This window comes from Ambystoma mexicanum, chromosome 7q (genome assembly GCF_040938575.1).
Source record: "Ambystoma mexicanum isolate Mex_15411 chromosome 7q, UKY_AmexF1_1, whole genome shotgun sequence".
Taxonomy (NCBI): domain Eukaryota; kingdom Metazoa; phylum Chordata; class Amphibia; order Caudata; family Ambystomatidae; genus Ambystoma; species Ambystoma mexicanum.
Genome location: NC_090941.1, coordinates 40289031 through 40306841, shown reverse-complemented (window position 1 = coordinate 40306841; position 17811 = coordinate 40289031). Strand labels below are relative to the sequence as shown.

Below are 17811 nucleotides of genomic sequence, written 5' to 3'. Positions count from 1 at the left end.
GGTTGTTATAACCAAGTCTACCATGCTTCAGTCCACCCGCCATTTCACACTGGTTGGTGCTGTCAACTGGTCTAATTCTATCTCGCCCCTAGAGGACTGGGTTTCAGTGGGCAACATTTAAAATGCATCTAGGGTCCGCCACCTTTTCAGTGCCCCCCATTTACCAAGGGGAAAGGACTAGTCAGTTGTGTGGGCTCTCTCTGCTATGTAAGTCAGGTGGCTCGAGCTTCCCCTTCATTGCCGACTCTCAATGGAACACCCTACCAACAAACATAAGGAGCATTGAGTCACACACAGCTTTCAGGAAGGCCGTAAAAACCTGCCATTTTTGTGTAAATTGCCCCTAGTCTTTGGTGGCCGCCCGGCCACTTCAACTTGCTTACCTGTACTGCTACATTACTGTGTATGTTGCTTGTTGTACACCTGTAATTTGTCTCAGGCTCACTATGACAGGTTCTGCTCTCTGTAACCTTTGAGCGATCCTCCATAAAGCTGTAACTAAGTCATTTGCTTGCAACAGCACCTCGATACCTATGGGCTGCAGTGCACTTTACAAATTCAAAAATAAATAAAAAATAAGTTGGTCTTCTTTTCTGCTGTTGTAGCAATGAATGGAAGCCTTTGTCTTCCGTCCTCTCACAGTTCTCTGATCAGGATTCTTTCAGCAGCCCCCTGGCTCTTCTGGAATGCATATTTCAGAAAGAAAACAGAAAAAGCATGGCCAGCAAGGTGCTTGCAAGACATTACAATCGAGACAAATGTGCCAATACTGTGACACGACAACACACACTTAGGGCAGTCAGGGACTGACCCTCCTAACTATCTCACCCACCTCTGGGGCACAATAAGCTCTGCCCCTGTAAGCCACCTAGTCCATGTTGGGGAGGGGGTCCCTGCTACCCCTTGACATGTTTAAGTCCCTGACCATGTCACAATATGCAGATGTATGTTTACCACATAGTATTACTGAGATGCTCTCTGAGTGCAATAGAAATCCTGGCGAAGAGACAGTGATCACCTCTATACATCTATATTTATAAAAGCAAACATGTGTGTGTTTGTGGCTGGGTTTTTGGCAAAATGTTGTTCCTTATAAAATCCCACACTGTTTCACCAATCTGCACCATATTTTGCATAGTTACCTATTAGGACCTTCCAGACATTACTGGCTACAGGACATTTGAACACCCCACCCCTTTCCCCGGATTTCAGCAAAACTCTGAATTTGCTTGTAGGTATGTCGTTTGGCAAACGTTGTTCCTTGTAAAATTCCACACTGTGTCACCAATATGCATTGAAATGTGCATAGTTACCTGTTAGGAGCCTTCAAACATTAATGGCTACATGACATGTGGACACCCCACCCCTTTACCCGGATTTCAGCACTAGTTAAAATTTGTTTGTGGGTTTGTGGCTTGACAAAGCATTTCCTTATACAATTCTGCACCGTTTCACCAATCTGCACCACATTTTGCATAGTTAGCTGTTAGGACCCTCTGGACATTACTGGCTATGTGACTTTTGGATATCCCACCCCTTTCCCCGGATTCCAGCAAAACTCTAAATGTGTTTGTGTGTTTGTTGTTTGGCAAAGAGTTGTTACTTATACAACTCCACACTGTTTAACCAATCTGCACCACATTTTGTACAGTTATCTGTTAGGTCCCTCTGGACATGACTGGCTACATATCATTTGGACACCCACCCCTCTCCCCTGGATTTCAGCACCTTCACACATGAGAGGGTTGCCTGAAATCGGCAGAAAATCAATCTGGTCGTAGAACGACCAGTCTCAACACGAGAAACAAAACTCTAGGTCCCATCATTTTTCAAGGCCCTAGGATGCACAGTTTACAAGATATTTGCACCTCAGTGCACTGCAATGAGCTGCACCATGCCAGGGCCATACCACCTGTCATCTCACCCTGGCGTGGTGCAACTCGTTGCAGTGCATTGTGGAGCAAATATCTCTGAAACCATGCATCCTAGTGCTTTGAAATGTGATGGGACTGTGAGTTATATTTCTCGTGTCGAGACTGGTCCTTCAACAACCACATTGATGTTTTTCCAATTTCAGGCAACCTTCTCATCTGGGAAGGTGCTGAAATCTGAGAGAGCACAGAAGGATCCAGTATGCTACACCAACTCTCGCCTCCTCCCAAAGTCTGCTCTGGGGTATGTCAGCCAGCCGCATGCACCCATTCTCACTGCAGTTTACTTCAGAGTGCAAAGCACATCAAGCGATAAGCAAATCGAAACAGCGACCTACGGGATCATTGATTTTCAACAATTGATGAGTGTTGTCATGTCTGTCTACAGAGCCTGTTCATAGAATAGGTACTTTTTGCCAGTTTAAACAAAAATTGAAATGGAAACAGAAGAACGCTAGGTAAAGGAAACACAATCATAATGATTTCATCTCTCACCTGCGATGCATAGACGCTTCCTACAAATGCAGCTCATAACCAACTTTAATTGAGCATGATTGAAGATCTAACATATGGAAATTACAAATGCACGCGTTGTAATAATGTTCAAACTATTGGAATTTCAAAAGACGAGGTCTGAGCAAAGCATTCTATTAAAAAAACAAATGGTACAAAAATTAAGTTCCTTTTTGCAATGCATTCTCTGTGTTCCTCTCTTCTCCCCCACCTTCATCTATGTCTGTTCCACTCTTCCCAGATATTTCGAATCTTACCTTTTGAACCATTCCTTTCCTCCACCCTCCTCTTCCTTCTATTCCTCCGCCTCCTCTTTTCTTCATTTCCTACTCATCCTCCTCCTTTTTGCCATTCTGCCTTCTCACCCCGCTGCATTGCCAGCTCTTTTCTGCACTGACTTCTTCCACCATCTAACTCCAACAGGCTTACCCCACACCTGTGGTAAGAAGCAGGACTCTTTTATACTCATACAGGCCCACCTGTGGTGCCTGCCACCACTGACCCATGTCAAACCGCATCCCAAAATGTGCTGATTATGGAGATTGTTTGCCTGAATTTGAAATTTTTTCCTCAACTGTTTGTAATAGTCCCCTGAGGTAATGCTGACTGATCCCTTGTAGAGACAGTTCAATCACCTGTTTGTCAGATCTGTCCTGAGGATTCCACAAGCCAACCAGGTGGCTCCTGCTTGTCTACTAATATGTTCCTCCTCTGTATCCCCAAACATTCCGGTCTCAGGTTCATGTGTGCACATGGTCTGCTGGGCATACTGCATAGGCTGACTACTAACTTCATTGATTAATGTTATTTGTTTTCTCAATTAATAACTGCACCTGGTGTAACATACACCATTCTAGGATATGTTAAAGGTTATTCATTAAATATCATTGCACTTTTATTTATTTATTAATTCATATATTTCTTTGTAAACACAATTAACAATCTGGTTATACTCAGATACAACACTTAATCAGCCGAATGATCAAACTCTTTAGAGAGCAACATTTAGTTGCCCATGACTAAATACAGGTTTCGGAAGGTATAGGGATATTGTGTCAAAAGTCTGCCCCTGCGACTTATTAAGGCTCAATGAAAAGGCTAAACATATCGGAAAGTGTCTTCTTTTTAATTTGAAAGGTATATTTGTTTCAGATGCATTAAGAGATTTGCGCAGTATAAGAAGAGTATCTAAGTTTAATTCATCAATTACACAGGCCTCTATGATGTGTCTTTGTAGGCATGTAATTGTCAACCTTGTTCCATTGCAGAGTGTCCATTGCAGAGTCCCTATGATGTCATAAGATTGTGCACTAGCATAATTACAATGCAAAATTACAGCCCCTACTTGCAGTTTTACCTTGTAAGGAGGCATTCATCCCGAAACGTTTTACTCTTTAGAGATGAAACGTTGAGCTGGCAATTAACTGTCCATAGACACTGGAACTGCTGTGCCTTGTGTAAAAAGAAATGGGGCCTCATTATGACCCTGGCGGTAGAGGGTTAACGGTGCTGGTAAAGCTGCAAGCCCCGTTAATCCTCTACCGCCTCATTACGAGGTCTGCTCGCGGGACCCGCAAAGGACGCTGGGTAAAACCAGATGTCCTTAGCGGCACCCGCATGCAGACCGGGATGCAAACCCCTGTGGGGGCTCAAATGGGAATGGGGATGTACCAGGTCTGGCTTCCTTGAATGGGGAAATACTGGGCCCTCCAATGTCGGAATGGCCCGGTATTTCCCCATTCAAGGAACCGGGACCCGGTACCCAGTATGAAGGTACCCATGCAACTAAAAGCAGCATGGCTACCTCCATAATTGTAATGAGGCCCATGGTGTTTGAAAGAGGTAACTTGAAATTATTCCGAATGTTTGTCATAGTGGAAGGTGAATGCATAGAACTGTGCTCATTTTGTTTGTTAAAATGATAGCTGTTATTGAAGTGAAAGGGCACACAGAAGAGCAGTTTGCGATTTGGACATCATAGTGCAACCTAACACTGATAAATTGCATCATCTGAGTATAGAAACATACCTGAGTATTATATATATATATATATATATATATATATATATATATATATATATATATATATATATATATATATATTCATGTTTGTTTTGTTTCCTGCGGTACCTGCCAACCCTACTGGTAGATCTAATGCTCTAACCTAATTTGGTGCTTCCCTTTGCTGTTTCCATACGTTGGCTTGAAGTCTCTCAGCTAAATTTAGTGTTCATGGTTGTCCATGTATAATCCTTTCACTTTTATCTGCGCTATGGATCTACTTATCCCAACGTTGGCTCTCATTTGTGGGTTTTCTACCAATGAGTCTCTAATGTTGGGCAATTTAGTTGGATACAACAGGTCAAGGATGGACTGGTAAAACTGGAAGAATTCTCCATTTGCGTCCTATGGACCTACTACAAGTAGTGGGTGGTGATTCCAAGCTTCCCTCGTTTCCCAGATCTGATCCTCTACCCTTTTTAATAAGAACTTGTCACAATGTCCACAACGCATTAGGTTCAAGCTAATTTTCCATAAGAATTCAAGTTTACTAGTACAAGCATGAGAACATGGTCTTCTATGAGTTGATGGGCAAGTTTCAATGAATTATCAGTTAAGGGATGTGTGAAAACAAGGGTGTAAAATGTCGTGTCTTCAATGGAAACTAATTTGCTGTGGTCCATCACAAATTCATAGACCCATTTGAGTTCATTACAGACATGTTGCTGTCATCTTGCATTTAAGCCATTAATACCCATTGAAGAGCTTTTGGTTGTACTTAATTATGACATGTTTTGCCAACAATTATTTTCATTAATGCCACATTATGTTATTTGTATATTCTACATAGTCAAAATTAGTAATGACCAAATATAAATATGGTGAATCTACTTTGTATTATAATCTATACTCTTTAGTACGAGCTTGTGTGTTCAATATAAATGGTTTAATTCAGAAACAGACCTTATTTTGTGCTTGGTAATCTAAAGTATGCTTTATTTTGTCCTTGGTTTGCAGGGAAGTTGAGATATCTCGATGCCTGTGGAATATAATTGGGGAGGTGACTATGAAGAACCGAGCAAGTTAAAACGAGACAGTAGAAGAGGTACATAGTCAAGAATCAAGGGAGTCCCCGGGACTGGTATAATTTATATTGTAAATCATATTTGAAGAGATGAATATTCCACTCATGTTGCCAATCTGCCCATGCATTTGGAGAGGTATAAAATGATCAGGTTGCTCAGTTTCTAATCTCTGGCAGAATGGTGCACTCATATTTTGCATTCTGCATTATTAGAGGCGCGACAAACCAACATTAATGACACGGCTCAATTTAAGGGATCTACAGCCTTTTAAGTATACATAGGCAAAGAAAAGAGTACCCGCTTTCTAGTTCTCTGGCAGCCAGAGTGGAAAGAGGATTGGCACAAAATCCACAGCCATAAAAGGAACCACATTATTGTAAGGTACGTTTTGTAGAAAAAAGAAAAGAAAAGAAATCAGGAGGTGATTTAGGTGCGGACGGGAGCAGGCGCCATCAGAAAACTAATTTGTTACTTAATTTGTTTTTCCATGTCGGAACTGACAAGGAAATGCATTGGGGATATTAGTTTGCTCAAAGAGGAAGCCTTCTTTTGTGTTCAACAAAACCTCACAGCACATTTTAAAACATTTTTGGAGAGCATTAAACTATAAAATGTGCAGCATGTAATTCTTCACATGAGATCCAGATGGACATTGCTTGAGGGGACATACCCCACACACATCTACAAGAACACTTAGAACAGCTCAAGTTAACACTATGTCTATACCGAGATTCAAACTCCATAACTCGGGAGGAGTTAGTTTCCTTGTACAAGCCTCAAAGCTATGGAACACACTACCTGTTCCAATCAGGTCTGTACCCTCCTTCAACCTATTTAAACGCAACACCAAACGTTGGCTTCATGACCTGGACACATTGACAGCTCAATATCCTAGAGCTTAGATTTACTGCCGACCCAATGTACATATTGTAAATAATATTACTATCTGTCTCGCCTTCGGCCCACCGCCTTAATTGCAACATGTATGCTTGTACCTGTAATACCAATGTATGTATTTATTTGTAACCGCAACTATTGTAACTGTTGCCTACTGCTTGCTAATGTAACTGTACTCTTATGTAACATGATCAAAAAACGTACGCGCCGATATGCCCCTGGGCCTGGTTGCGCTTTATAAATAAACCAAATACAAATACAAAGAAACAAAGATCGGAATGTTGCCAAAGTGTCTGAATTCAATTTTTGGGGGTATTTTTGTGGTCGATATCAAGAATATATTTTCTTGGGAAAGTGTGTTTTTGTTCTTATTTGGGCCATTAGCATGAAACACTTGTTGGCTAGGTCCACTCAGACTTACTTAGTTGTAAAGCTTGTGGATAGAAATGAAAACTAGGTTTAGATAGACTTATTCTAGTAGAGGCTTTCTGTTGCTAAAGTAACTATAAGAAACACTGCATTCAAACATATATTTGGTCCAGTGAAATACCATTTTCTTATGTTGTTATGCACAGGACGGTTGAATGAGTAAATTGCCTAGCCCCCCCCCCACAGTCCCGCTTTCACCAGATCAGTCATATTACAGAATATTTGAACTAAATAAATTGTTATTGTGCAAATCATACTATTATGAAACACTTGAATACAGGTGCGTATTAAATGCCATATCATATCATATTACCCATAGTTAACATTAAATAGATATATACCTGTACAACGTGGCAAAAGCCTCCAACTGATATATAGGGGGTTACCTCAGGAAACCCTGTGAAATTGTGAAAAGTTAAATTAAGTGTTATTTGATCTTTCAAGAGTAACTGAGAAGGGCCACCAGATGACTGAAAAACAACTTGAAACTCTCTAGTAGATATATTCTTGTTACAAAAGGGATTAACGTTAAGTAAACAAATGGCATTGGGGTTAGAACATCCTACCATGTCTCTTCTTGATCAGTTTTACCTTACAGGTGAGCCAAACAGTCCCTCACAGACTCTGGGGCATTATGGTGTCCCAAACACTTCTTACTTGCAACTTTCTGTTTCATGTCTGGTACTGTTTAGATGGATTTATGAACTCTGACCTGGAGGGGCAGAGGTTCAGAAGGCCAGCCTATTTTCTTGGAACAGGGTAACCTCTGGACAAGCCAGACCAATCAGGGTAGCGATGGTGGCGGTCAAGACTAAGGGCCTGATCATGACCCCGGCGGTAACGCTAACGCTATTAGCACGAGGGCTATTAGCGCGACCGCCATAGCCCCCGGCGCTAATAGCGCAGGATCACGAGTTGGGCAGACTTGGAAGTCCCCATTCCACATTGAGCCCATTCGGGAATGCCCCATTCCCCATTGGGCTCAATGGGGAAAATTTGCGCTCTTACCGCCGGCGGATTTCCCGCCATAGGTAATAGCGCACATTTTCGGCGGATTTCCCCCCAGCCAAGAGCTGGGGCGAAATCCGCCGAAGCCCTAATTCAGCGGACCCTTAAATACGGCGGTAATAGCGCTACTGCCGGATTTAAGGGGTACCGCTGAGGTTGTGATCAGGCAAGTCTCAAGAGGGGTGAGGGTGACTGAAAGACCTCAATGAGCACACAAAGCAAGGACACTTACAAATTACTCCAGACAGGTGTTATATTAAAAATATAGACACATTTATTACAAGGCCTTTGTAACATCGACCATAGCAAAGAATCACAATAATACTAAAGTAAACCAACACATCACAATCAATACAATATATATACAAGACCGAGGGGTCTAAGGAGTTAGGAGCATGAAATATGTAGACCACCTAGATGTGGACGAAAACAGGCAGTGCAAGTAATCATTAGACCCAGTTCGACATCAGAAATACACCTAACTAGGAGGCAGTCCAAGCCCTATGAAGAGAGGAGACTTATGCTCAATAGTACATGCACGCGCTTGTGCCAATGGACAAAATAGGGTCTCTTCAAGGGTCTCTGACAGTTCAGGAAGGTGGATGAAGCGATGAAGAACAAGTACCCACTACTCAAGCAAGACCTCCACTTGCGGGCAGAGGCAGGGTGAGAGTGTGGGATTGATCCGCTGTTTCGCAACAGCGGTAGAAAAGAAATGGGTTCCAGCGCTAGGGGCCACCGGTTGGGGTATGGACTACTCACCGGTCCCCGACGCACGCAGACCCAGACTTCGCCAGTTCAGTTCACGTTGCTGGCAGGTTCGGATGCGACAATCATGACGTCTCGACACCGTGTAGATTCCGCGGTAGCAGGATTCAGGGTCCAGGGGGTCACAAATGCAACAAATGTGCATAGGTCATTACCACAGCAGGGCAACATGGCAACAGCGTTTACTCTGGTCCGGGCGCACTCGTCTAACTTCAGACCTGGGAATGCCAAGTGTATGAAATTCGGTGTGAGAGTGCCGTGAACACAGAGCTAGCAGTAGGCCAAGTTTTGAGGGCTTCCCCTAAATGGCGGCGGTGATAGAGCAAACGTCCCGTGTAAGCTGGTCAGCCCACTGGTTGGCCCAGGGACACTTCCGAAGAGGCTTACTTGCAGGGTTTGATGAAGGTGCCAAGAATAGTTGGTCCCACTATTCCAATGGGTCAAAGCGTCTTCGCAGACCTTCCAGGACGATCAGATTCAGAGGGGTCTCGCAGGACGACAGCGGGCTCAGGGTGCCAAACCTTCCAGCGGGTCACCAGCGGTTGCTCGACTCAGCTTCTTGTTGCAGGATACTTGGCTCCTTATCCCTTGTTCGGTGTGAACTCAGGAGATCGACCTGGTAGTGGTGTTTTCGGCCTCCTCTTATCCAAAGTTCCCTTCGCGCCAAAACGGAGAGGACCCAATGGGAGATCTTCTCACAAACACTCACTCCATACGTGGACGAATCACGGACCATGGTGGTCCCATGCATTCAGGACACTCCAGACTCTCTGGCACTCAGGATGTGTATTGGGAACAGACACCCCAGCCCACATCCTGGAGGCACATACACAAGGCATGCAGAAGCCCATGAAAGCTTTGGGTTTTTGCGGGAAAGTGCATGACCAAATAAGGACTGACCTGGGTTGGCTTGACCTGGGGAAGGTGAAGGGGCAAGATGGCCAAAGAACAGGACAAAGAACCGCGTGGCATGGCCATTTTGGAGCCAGGCCACCTATTTGTGCCAAACGCGGTAATCACGGATAACATGGCAAAAAAGGGTTCAAAACATAAGATAAATGATAGCTGCCACCAGTCCTGTCCGTGACACACCTGCACAGTTCATAATAAGTCCAGCAAGAGTTTCTAATGCCTTTGGAAATACTAGAGACCCAAGAGTGCGGTAAAGTAAGTTACATTGCACTCTTGTTACATGTTGCACGAAAGCTGCAACATGAGGAAATGACTCCCCATAGGAATTGAGCAAAAGCCCAGAGGAGTGCGGAGAAGGGCTGCACTTCTCTGGCAAAGGTTAGATCAGGGTGTAAACAGCAGCAAAAAGTTTGGGGGTTGACACATTGTGGGAAAATGATATTCAAATATGAAATCTTTCCTAACACTCGCCCCTCCCACACTAAGGACAGGGGGAACTAATCCACCCCTGGATGAGTTTCTTGTTCACGTCGGTTAAACATTCTGGACAACCCATCAGCATTGCTATGTTGGACACCTGGCCTATGCTCAATAGAGATGTCAAAGCCTTGCAGACTTATGGACCACCTAAGCAACTGTGGATTCTCTCCCTTCATGTTCATTAGCCACTTTAATGGCTTATGGTCAATTTGCACAGTGAAGTGGGTCCCATAGAGGTAGGGCATCAGCTTCCGTAGCGCCCACATAACCGAGAAACATGCTTTCTCTACTGTGGACCATCTGAGCTCTCTGTCCTTAAGCTGGCGACTAATGAAGCCAATAGGGTGTTCCTTACCCTTCTCATCTACTTGTGATAGTACAGCTCCTATCCCAGTGTCAGAGGCATCTGTCTGCATGATAAAAGGTCTTTGGTAATCAGGGGCCCTGAGACCAGGAGCCTGGCACAAGGTGTCTTTTAAGACATTGAAGGCCTTCTCACACTCTTCAGTCCAAGTTACCTTCTTGGGTTTCTTTGGAGTGGTGAGAGCAGACAGAGGGGCAGCTATGGTGCCATAGTCTGCCATGAAATGTCTGTAATACCCAGTGAGTCCTAAGAAGGCACTCACTTTGGTCTGTGTAGTGGGGGTAGGCCAGTCTTGTACTGCTTGTACTTTACTGGGTAGAGGCTGTATCCTCCCTACACCTACTTCATGTCCAAGGTAAACCATTGAGCCTTGTCCAATCTGGCATTTACTGGCCTTTATGGTCAGGTGGACCTTCTGAAGAGCCTGTTACACAATCCCAAGGTGTTTCACATGGTCTTCCCAGGTGGCACTGAAAACTGCTATATCATCCAGATATGCAAGACAGAATTCATCCAACCCATTCAACACATGATTCACAGGCCTCTGGAAAGTGGCAGGTACATTCTTCAACCCAAAAGGCATTACCCTGAACTGGTAAAGACCCTCTGGAGTTGAGAACACTGTCTTCTCCTTGACATGTTCTGCAAGGGCTATTTGCCAATAGCCTGCAGTGAGGTCAAACGTGCTGAGGTACTTGTAGGCACCCAAGGTATCCACCAGCTCATCTGTTTGAGGCAAGGGGTGTGTATCTGTCTGGTGACAGCATTCAGAGCCCTGTAATTCACACAGAACCTCAATTCAGAAGTACCTGCTTTTGGAACCAAAACCACAGGGCTGGACCAAGGACGACTGGAGGGTTCAATGACCCCAAGATCCAACATCTTGTTGACCTCTGTCTTAATGTAAGACCGCACTTTGTCTGACATCCTGTATCCCCTACTTTTGGTAGGTACACTGTCTCCTGTGTCTATTTTATGTTTGCACCAAGGTGTCAAACCAGGGGACTTTGAAAACAGGGGGAAAAATTGCCTAAGCAAACTTTTCACCTCAGTCTGCTGATCAGAAGTCAATTGAGGAGTCACTTGGACACCCTCAAAGGAGCTATCTGAAGGACTGCTTTGAATAAGGTCAGGGAGAGGTTCAGACTCCTCTTCCTCAATATCTGAAGCCAATAACAGTGCTGCGATTTCAACTCTTGGGATGAAAGCCTTCAGCCTATGTACATGGAACACTTTTGGAGCCTGTCCAGGCCTTCCAAGGTCCACTAAATAGTTGACCTCGCCCAAGGGCTCCACCACTGTGTAAGGGCCTGACCACTTATCCTGTAAAGCTCTAGGCCTTATGGGATTCATGATCAGGACTTGCTGACCAGGTGTGAAGTTGATGAGGAAAGCTTTCTGGTCATACCAATGTTTCACCAGAGCTTGTCCTGCCTTCAACTTGTCACTAGCCAGACCCATCAGGAGTACCATCCTTTTTCTGAGCCCTAACACATAGTCTTCTACGTTGGTAGTAATAGGGGGAGTGGGCATCTCCCATCCCTCCTTGACTATGGCTAAGGGTCCCCGCACAGGGTGACCAAACAGAAGTTCAAAGGGGCAGAAGCCAACACCCTCTTGTGGTACCTCTCTGTAGGCAAACAGTAAGCATGGTAAAAGAAGATCCCATTTTCTTCTTTGAAGTTCTTCCAGAGCACCAATCATACTTTTCAAGGTCCTATTAAACCGTTCCACCAGATCATTGGTCTGGGGGTGGTATGCGGAAGAAAACTTATAGGTGACCCCACATTCTTTCCACATAGCCTGCATATACTTAGACATAAAGTTGCTGCCTCTGTCAGGCACAACTTCTTTAGGGTAGCCAACCCTAGTAAAGATACCAAGTAAAGCTTTTGCAACTGACTTGGCAGTCACAGTTTTCAATGGGATGGCCTCAGGATACTTGGTGGTGTGGTCGACCAGCACCAGGATAAACCTATTGCCTGAGGATGTTTGGGGGTCAAGGGGACCAACCATGTCGATCCCTACCCTCTCAAATGGTACTCCCACAACTGGGAGTGGTACCAATGGTGCTTGGATTGTTGAACCACTCTTACCAGATAACTGGCAGGAGGCATAACTCCTGCAGTGACTTTCTACTTGCACCCCCCTATTGGGCCAGTAGAAGTGCATGGATAACCTTTGCTTGGTCCTCTTAATATCAAGGTGACCAGCAAGGGGCACTTCATGCGCCAGCTGCAGGAGGAAGGGTCTTACAGCAAGGGGAACCACCAACCACCTATGGTCTCCTTGTGTAGACTCTGTAGGCTCACTATACAGGAGCCCACCTTCCCAATAAATCCGATGCTTCCCAGGAGGTTCACCCTCAAGCTGGGAGCAGGCCTGTCTCCTTAGGCCTTCCAGAGATGGGCACTCATGTTGGCCTTTACTGAGTTCTTCCCTGTCAGGACCACCTTCTACTAACAAATAGTTTAGTTCAGGATGGTCATTGGGGTCAAACACTTCAGGCATCACCACCTCGTCGTCAGGTCCGGGTGATTGACCAACTACCTCCACCTCAGTGGTAGGCGAGTTAGGGGGAATATTCTCTTTCCCTCTTTTTGGTTTTTTGACTCCTTTAGCCTTGGGGTTCCCCTTTGCCTGGGGCAGGGCATTGGTCTTGGCCAGTGCTGCCCTCATTTGAGACCTTGTGCAGGGTCTGTCAGCAGTATCTCCCATAAGCCCTAAAGCTCTGAGATCATTGCCCAACAAGACCTTTCCTGGGGCACTCCTCTGAATGCTCACTGGAACCCTGACTGCTGTACCATTGATAATATGATTTACAGGTATTACTGGGAACATGAGGGTGGGCCGTCAGCCAACTTAGTGGGCATCAGAGTAGCTCTGGAAACTTCCTCTGGGTCTACCAAGGTAGAATCCACTACAGTCTGACTGCACCCACTATCCCTAAGAGCTGGAGTTTCTACTCCATTGATCAGCACACCGTCTTTAAAGTAGTGCTTGGTGTTATCTGGAATCCTAGCATAAGCCTCTGAGACTTTAGGCTCCCAGGAACCCAGGGAAACTAAAACTACCTCAGCTTCTATCCCAGTGGGGAAGAAGTCTAAGTAGAAGGATGCTCCGGTAATCTATTCTTCCTCGTAGGAGGAGAAGGCCAGATTAGCAGAGTGGACCCCCAAGGTTTTGACCTTACATCTGGGATCCCCCTTCACGTGATCAGTTGCTCCACAAGCAAAATAAGATCCATTGGGTCTGTTCACATAGGGAGGCTTATTATAACCAGAGTTCTGTTTCGGAGGCTGACCGCCACTACCCTGTGAGTTCTCTTGTGTCGTACCCTTATTTTTCTTTTTGTGGCCTTTATGGGAAGAAGATTTATCAGTTTCCCCACCCTCCTTATCTTTGGACTTTTTCCCTTCCTCCTGCTTACCAGGATGAGTCTTTGTCATGATGCCTACCCCCGGAGCACCAGGCCAGGCCCAGCACCCCCGGGAGCAGGCATCACGCCCCCGGGTAAAAGCCCAGCGGCCCTTTATAGGGGCTCTTTGGACTCTGTCCTGGCGCCGTTGGCGCTAGGCTCATGTTGGACATCAGTCCTGGCGCCATAGGCGGCAGGCTCATAAGGGGAAGTGTTTGGTGCACTTACCTGAAGCAGACCATGCTGCACACTCACCTGATGCAGACCATGCTGCATGAAGAACCAAGCCAAATGAGGATTAGGAGGGACTATTTTTCTGAAGGAACTATTTTGTTACTTGGGTGGGGCTGTGGAAGAATACTCACCTGGAACTTCTTCCAAGGCTATTTAAGCCACGCCCGGACAACCACACGTGCTTCGCGTTGTTCTGCATCCCAGCAGCTGAACGCTCACCGTGTCTGCTCCTGCACCTGGACTCCAGCCACGCCCGCCTCGAACCTGGAACACCTGTAAGGAAAGAAGAGAAGAGAAAGGTGAAAACCAAGAACTTATTCAACCTTCTTACCTGCATCCGGAATCTTCACGCCAGCATTCCTGAAAAGAGACAAAAGGTGAGCAAGGGAACACAAGAGGAAAGCCGAATTTTCAGCCATATTACTTACCGGATTTTCTTGGTGAACCATTCCACATCTCAGGTCGGCGCCGCATCTTTGGCAGGTACCGCACCCCGGCCCCTATGGGGAAAGGACAAAAGACATTACTGGGGAATTATAAAGACATTTAGAGGGGTCGCCCTCATCACTAACTCACCTGATTTTACCACCGGCAATTTAACCCCTCAACGCATCGCCTATGTTCTGCACCTGAAATAAAGGACAGATCACAGGTTAGGAAAAAACAACATAAAAGGAGGCTCACACTTGAACTTTTGCATCTTCATACTTACGGCGTATCGCTCAGAAAAGTCAAGTGGATTTGCCAGCGCCATTCTGAAAACCAGTGAAGTAACTGGACGAACGCGCGCCCCTGCACCAGAAGCAGGATGGAGAGTTCATATCCTTCCAAACCATAAGGTGAGCTTTAACCGGGGGTTTTGGAGGAAGTCAGAAAAGAACGAAGGGGGAAAGGGGGGAGCAAGCACACTATTCAGCAGACAGTTAATCCCCTTTCTCATCTGCAGAAGGATATTCTTACGGGCCAGACAAGCAAGATTTGGGGGTCCTGTTCAATCGGTGGTCCGAATTCTGCGCATCACGCTTGAAGAGGCCACAGCAACCCAGACCAGACCAGCGCCTCCGTGGGAGCCAGGTGAGCGTTACAGAACACGAAGCCTTCCTACAAATTCCCACCCAGGCGCTATGGAAACTTCTGAGACTGACCAGTTGGCCCAACTACTGGGGGAATTACGGGCCGAAGTACACGCCGCTCGTCAAGAGACTAATGCTCTCACGAGGGAAGTGATTGTAACAAAGGAAAGAGCTGGTGACCTGGCTACACAGCTTTTGCAAGGTCAAGCTGGACAAACTCCTTTACCCGGTTACGGAGGGAACCCCGCTCCTGTGCTTTCCAGTAACCCGGTGCAGATTAATCTACCTGGAAACATGCCGCTGGCCCCACCCGAACGCTTTGCTGGGGACCCCAAACGATTCGCCGTATTCATGAATCAGTGTCGTTTGCATTTCCTGTGCAGACCTGGGGCCTTCCCTAATGACCAGACCAAGGTAGCCTTTGTATTGTCATATCTCAGCGGCAGTGCTGCCGATTAATCAGTTCCACTGGTAACTCAAGATGACCCGATTCTTCGTGATTTTCAAGGATTTCAAGCAAACATGGAAAGGTTATTTGCTCGTCACTCCCAGGGGCAGGCTCTAGATGACGAGCTTCTATCTCTGCGACAGGGCAATCAAGACCTCCTTTCCTACATTGCAACCTTTAATAGAGTAATTGTGGAAACTGGGTGGCCAGTGGATAAAAGAATCACGTTATTTTATCGAGGTCTACGCGGAGAACTTAAATATGTCCTGGCCCAAGTTGTAAATCCACCCCAAGAATGCTCAGAATATATAGACTTAGTGGTCCAATTGGATCACAGACTGCAAAACAGAAAAGCAGAACGGTCCAAGTTTGAGACCCGGGTGTTAGTCAAGACCCACGCTTAACCTCAAGGGGGATGAAGCCTCTGAGCCAATGCAAATCGGAAGAGTTAAAGGACCTTTAACGCAAAAGGAACGTGAAAGAAGACGGCAGATGCACTTATGTCTTTATTGTGGTTCCTCTGGACACTTTCTACGAGATTGCCCGGCAAGGCTGCCCAGGAAGGTGGTCGGAGCCGCTGATAAAATCCATGAAACCTCTGTATCGGGAAACGACCCAGCCCGACAAGCATAGGGGTCCGCTTGCCGAGCTTGAAAACGAACTCTCAGACCTCGCATTTCATTGTGCCAATGGTCCTCGTAGATCCAGAGCAGCCTAAGCGGTTGCATGCAATAAAGGCATACATCGATAGTAGGGCTATAAGAAACTAAGTGGATTGTGAATTGGTCTCCAGGATTAACCTCCCTCTGCATCCTAAAACCAGCAAAGATGTCATCACCACAGTTGATGGAACCGAAATTGCCTCGGGACCGGTAACACATTCCACAGCTGAGGTGACACTTGTAGGTCCGGACGGCCATCGGGAGGCAGTTGTGTTTGATGTAATCAAGGCTCCACAGTTTCAGGTTATTCTCGGAATCCCTTGGTTAGAGACACATAATCCTCGAATTGATTGGCGAGCAAAGAGAAAAACCGTTCCGGAGTGTGCACGAACGTGCTACCCAGAAAATCTGAAGATCAGTCTAGCATCAGTAACCTCTGTCTCCATGCAACTACCTCCGGAATACCAAGACTTTCAGGACGTCTTCCAAAAGGAACAGGCCAACACGTTACCTCCTCACAGATCGTACGATTGCCAAATCAATCTGGTGCCCGGTGCACAACCCCCTTGTAGCAGGATTTATGCCCTTACTGAGCCAGAGAATCTGCATTTGAGACAATATTTAGATCAATATCTAGCCAATGGTTTCATTCGCCCGTCAAAGTCTCCGGCATCCTCGGCTTTGTTGTTCGTGCCAAAAAAAGAAGGCGACCTTAGAACTTGTATCGATTACCGCGCATTGAACCAGATAACTGTTAAAAATCGTTACCCTCTGCCTTTGATCCCTGAACTCCTTGACCAGCTGAAGGAAGCTTGCATATACACTAAGTTAGATCTCCGGAGGGCTTATCATCTGGTACAAGTAAAAGAAGGCGACGAATGGAAAACGGTCTTCCGTATAAAATATGGACTATTCGAATACCAGGTGATGCCTTTCGGGTTGTGCAACGCGCCTGCTGCCTTCCAATTCTTCATGAACGATGTCCTTCGGGAACTCATCGATGTCTGTGTTGTCGTGTATATCGATGACATTCTGGTGTACTCCTCTTCGGAATCAGATCATAGAAAACATGTCAGGGCCGTCCTTGAGAAATTGCGCCAGCACAAACTGTTTGCAAAGCTGGAAAAATGCATTTTCCATACCACCGAGGTTGAGTTTCTTGGATTCATCCTGACACCTAAAGGGGTCCGAATGGACTCACGGAAAGTGGATGCCATCCTCAAATGGCCATCACCTAGTTCGGTGAAAGGTGTCCAAAGCATGCTTGGTTTTGCCAATTTTTATCGCAGATTTATCCCGGAATTTTCACGGGTGGTGCAACCCATCACTGCACTCCTGCGGAAGAATAAATGTTTTGAACGGACCGAGGAAGCTGAACAGGTGGATCAGGAATTAAAAGCTAAATTTACGTCTGCACCTATTTTGAAACACCCGCGTCCTGATCTCCCATATATAGTCGAAACCGACGCATCCAGCTTAGCCATGGGAGCAGTCCTGTCTCAGAGAGATCCCGAAACCAACCAACTGCATCCCGTAGCATTTTGGTCCAGAAAGTTCTCGCCGCCGGAGATAAATTATGCAATCACCA

At 45.8% G+C, this 17811-nt stretch overlaps 1 protein-coding gene across 1 annotated transcript in view; it reads left to right on the top strand.

Annotated features, from left to right (window-relative positions):
• Nucleotides 1-17811, top strand: part of CNKSR2 (connector enhancer of kinase suppressor of Ras 2) — a 2376238-nt gene that overhangs the window by 1613906 nt on the left and 744521 nt on the right. Inside the window, exon 12 of the mRNA XM_069639527.1 lies at nucleotides 5473-5550. Coding sequence (XP_069495628.1) covers nucleotides 5473-5550 — 78 coding nt within the window. The remainder of the gene's footprint in view (nucleotides 1-5472; nucleotides 5551-17811) is intronic.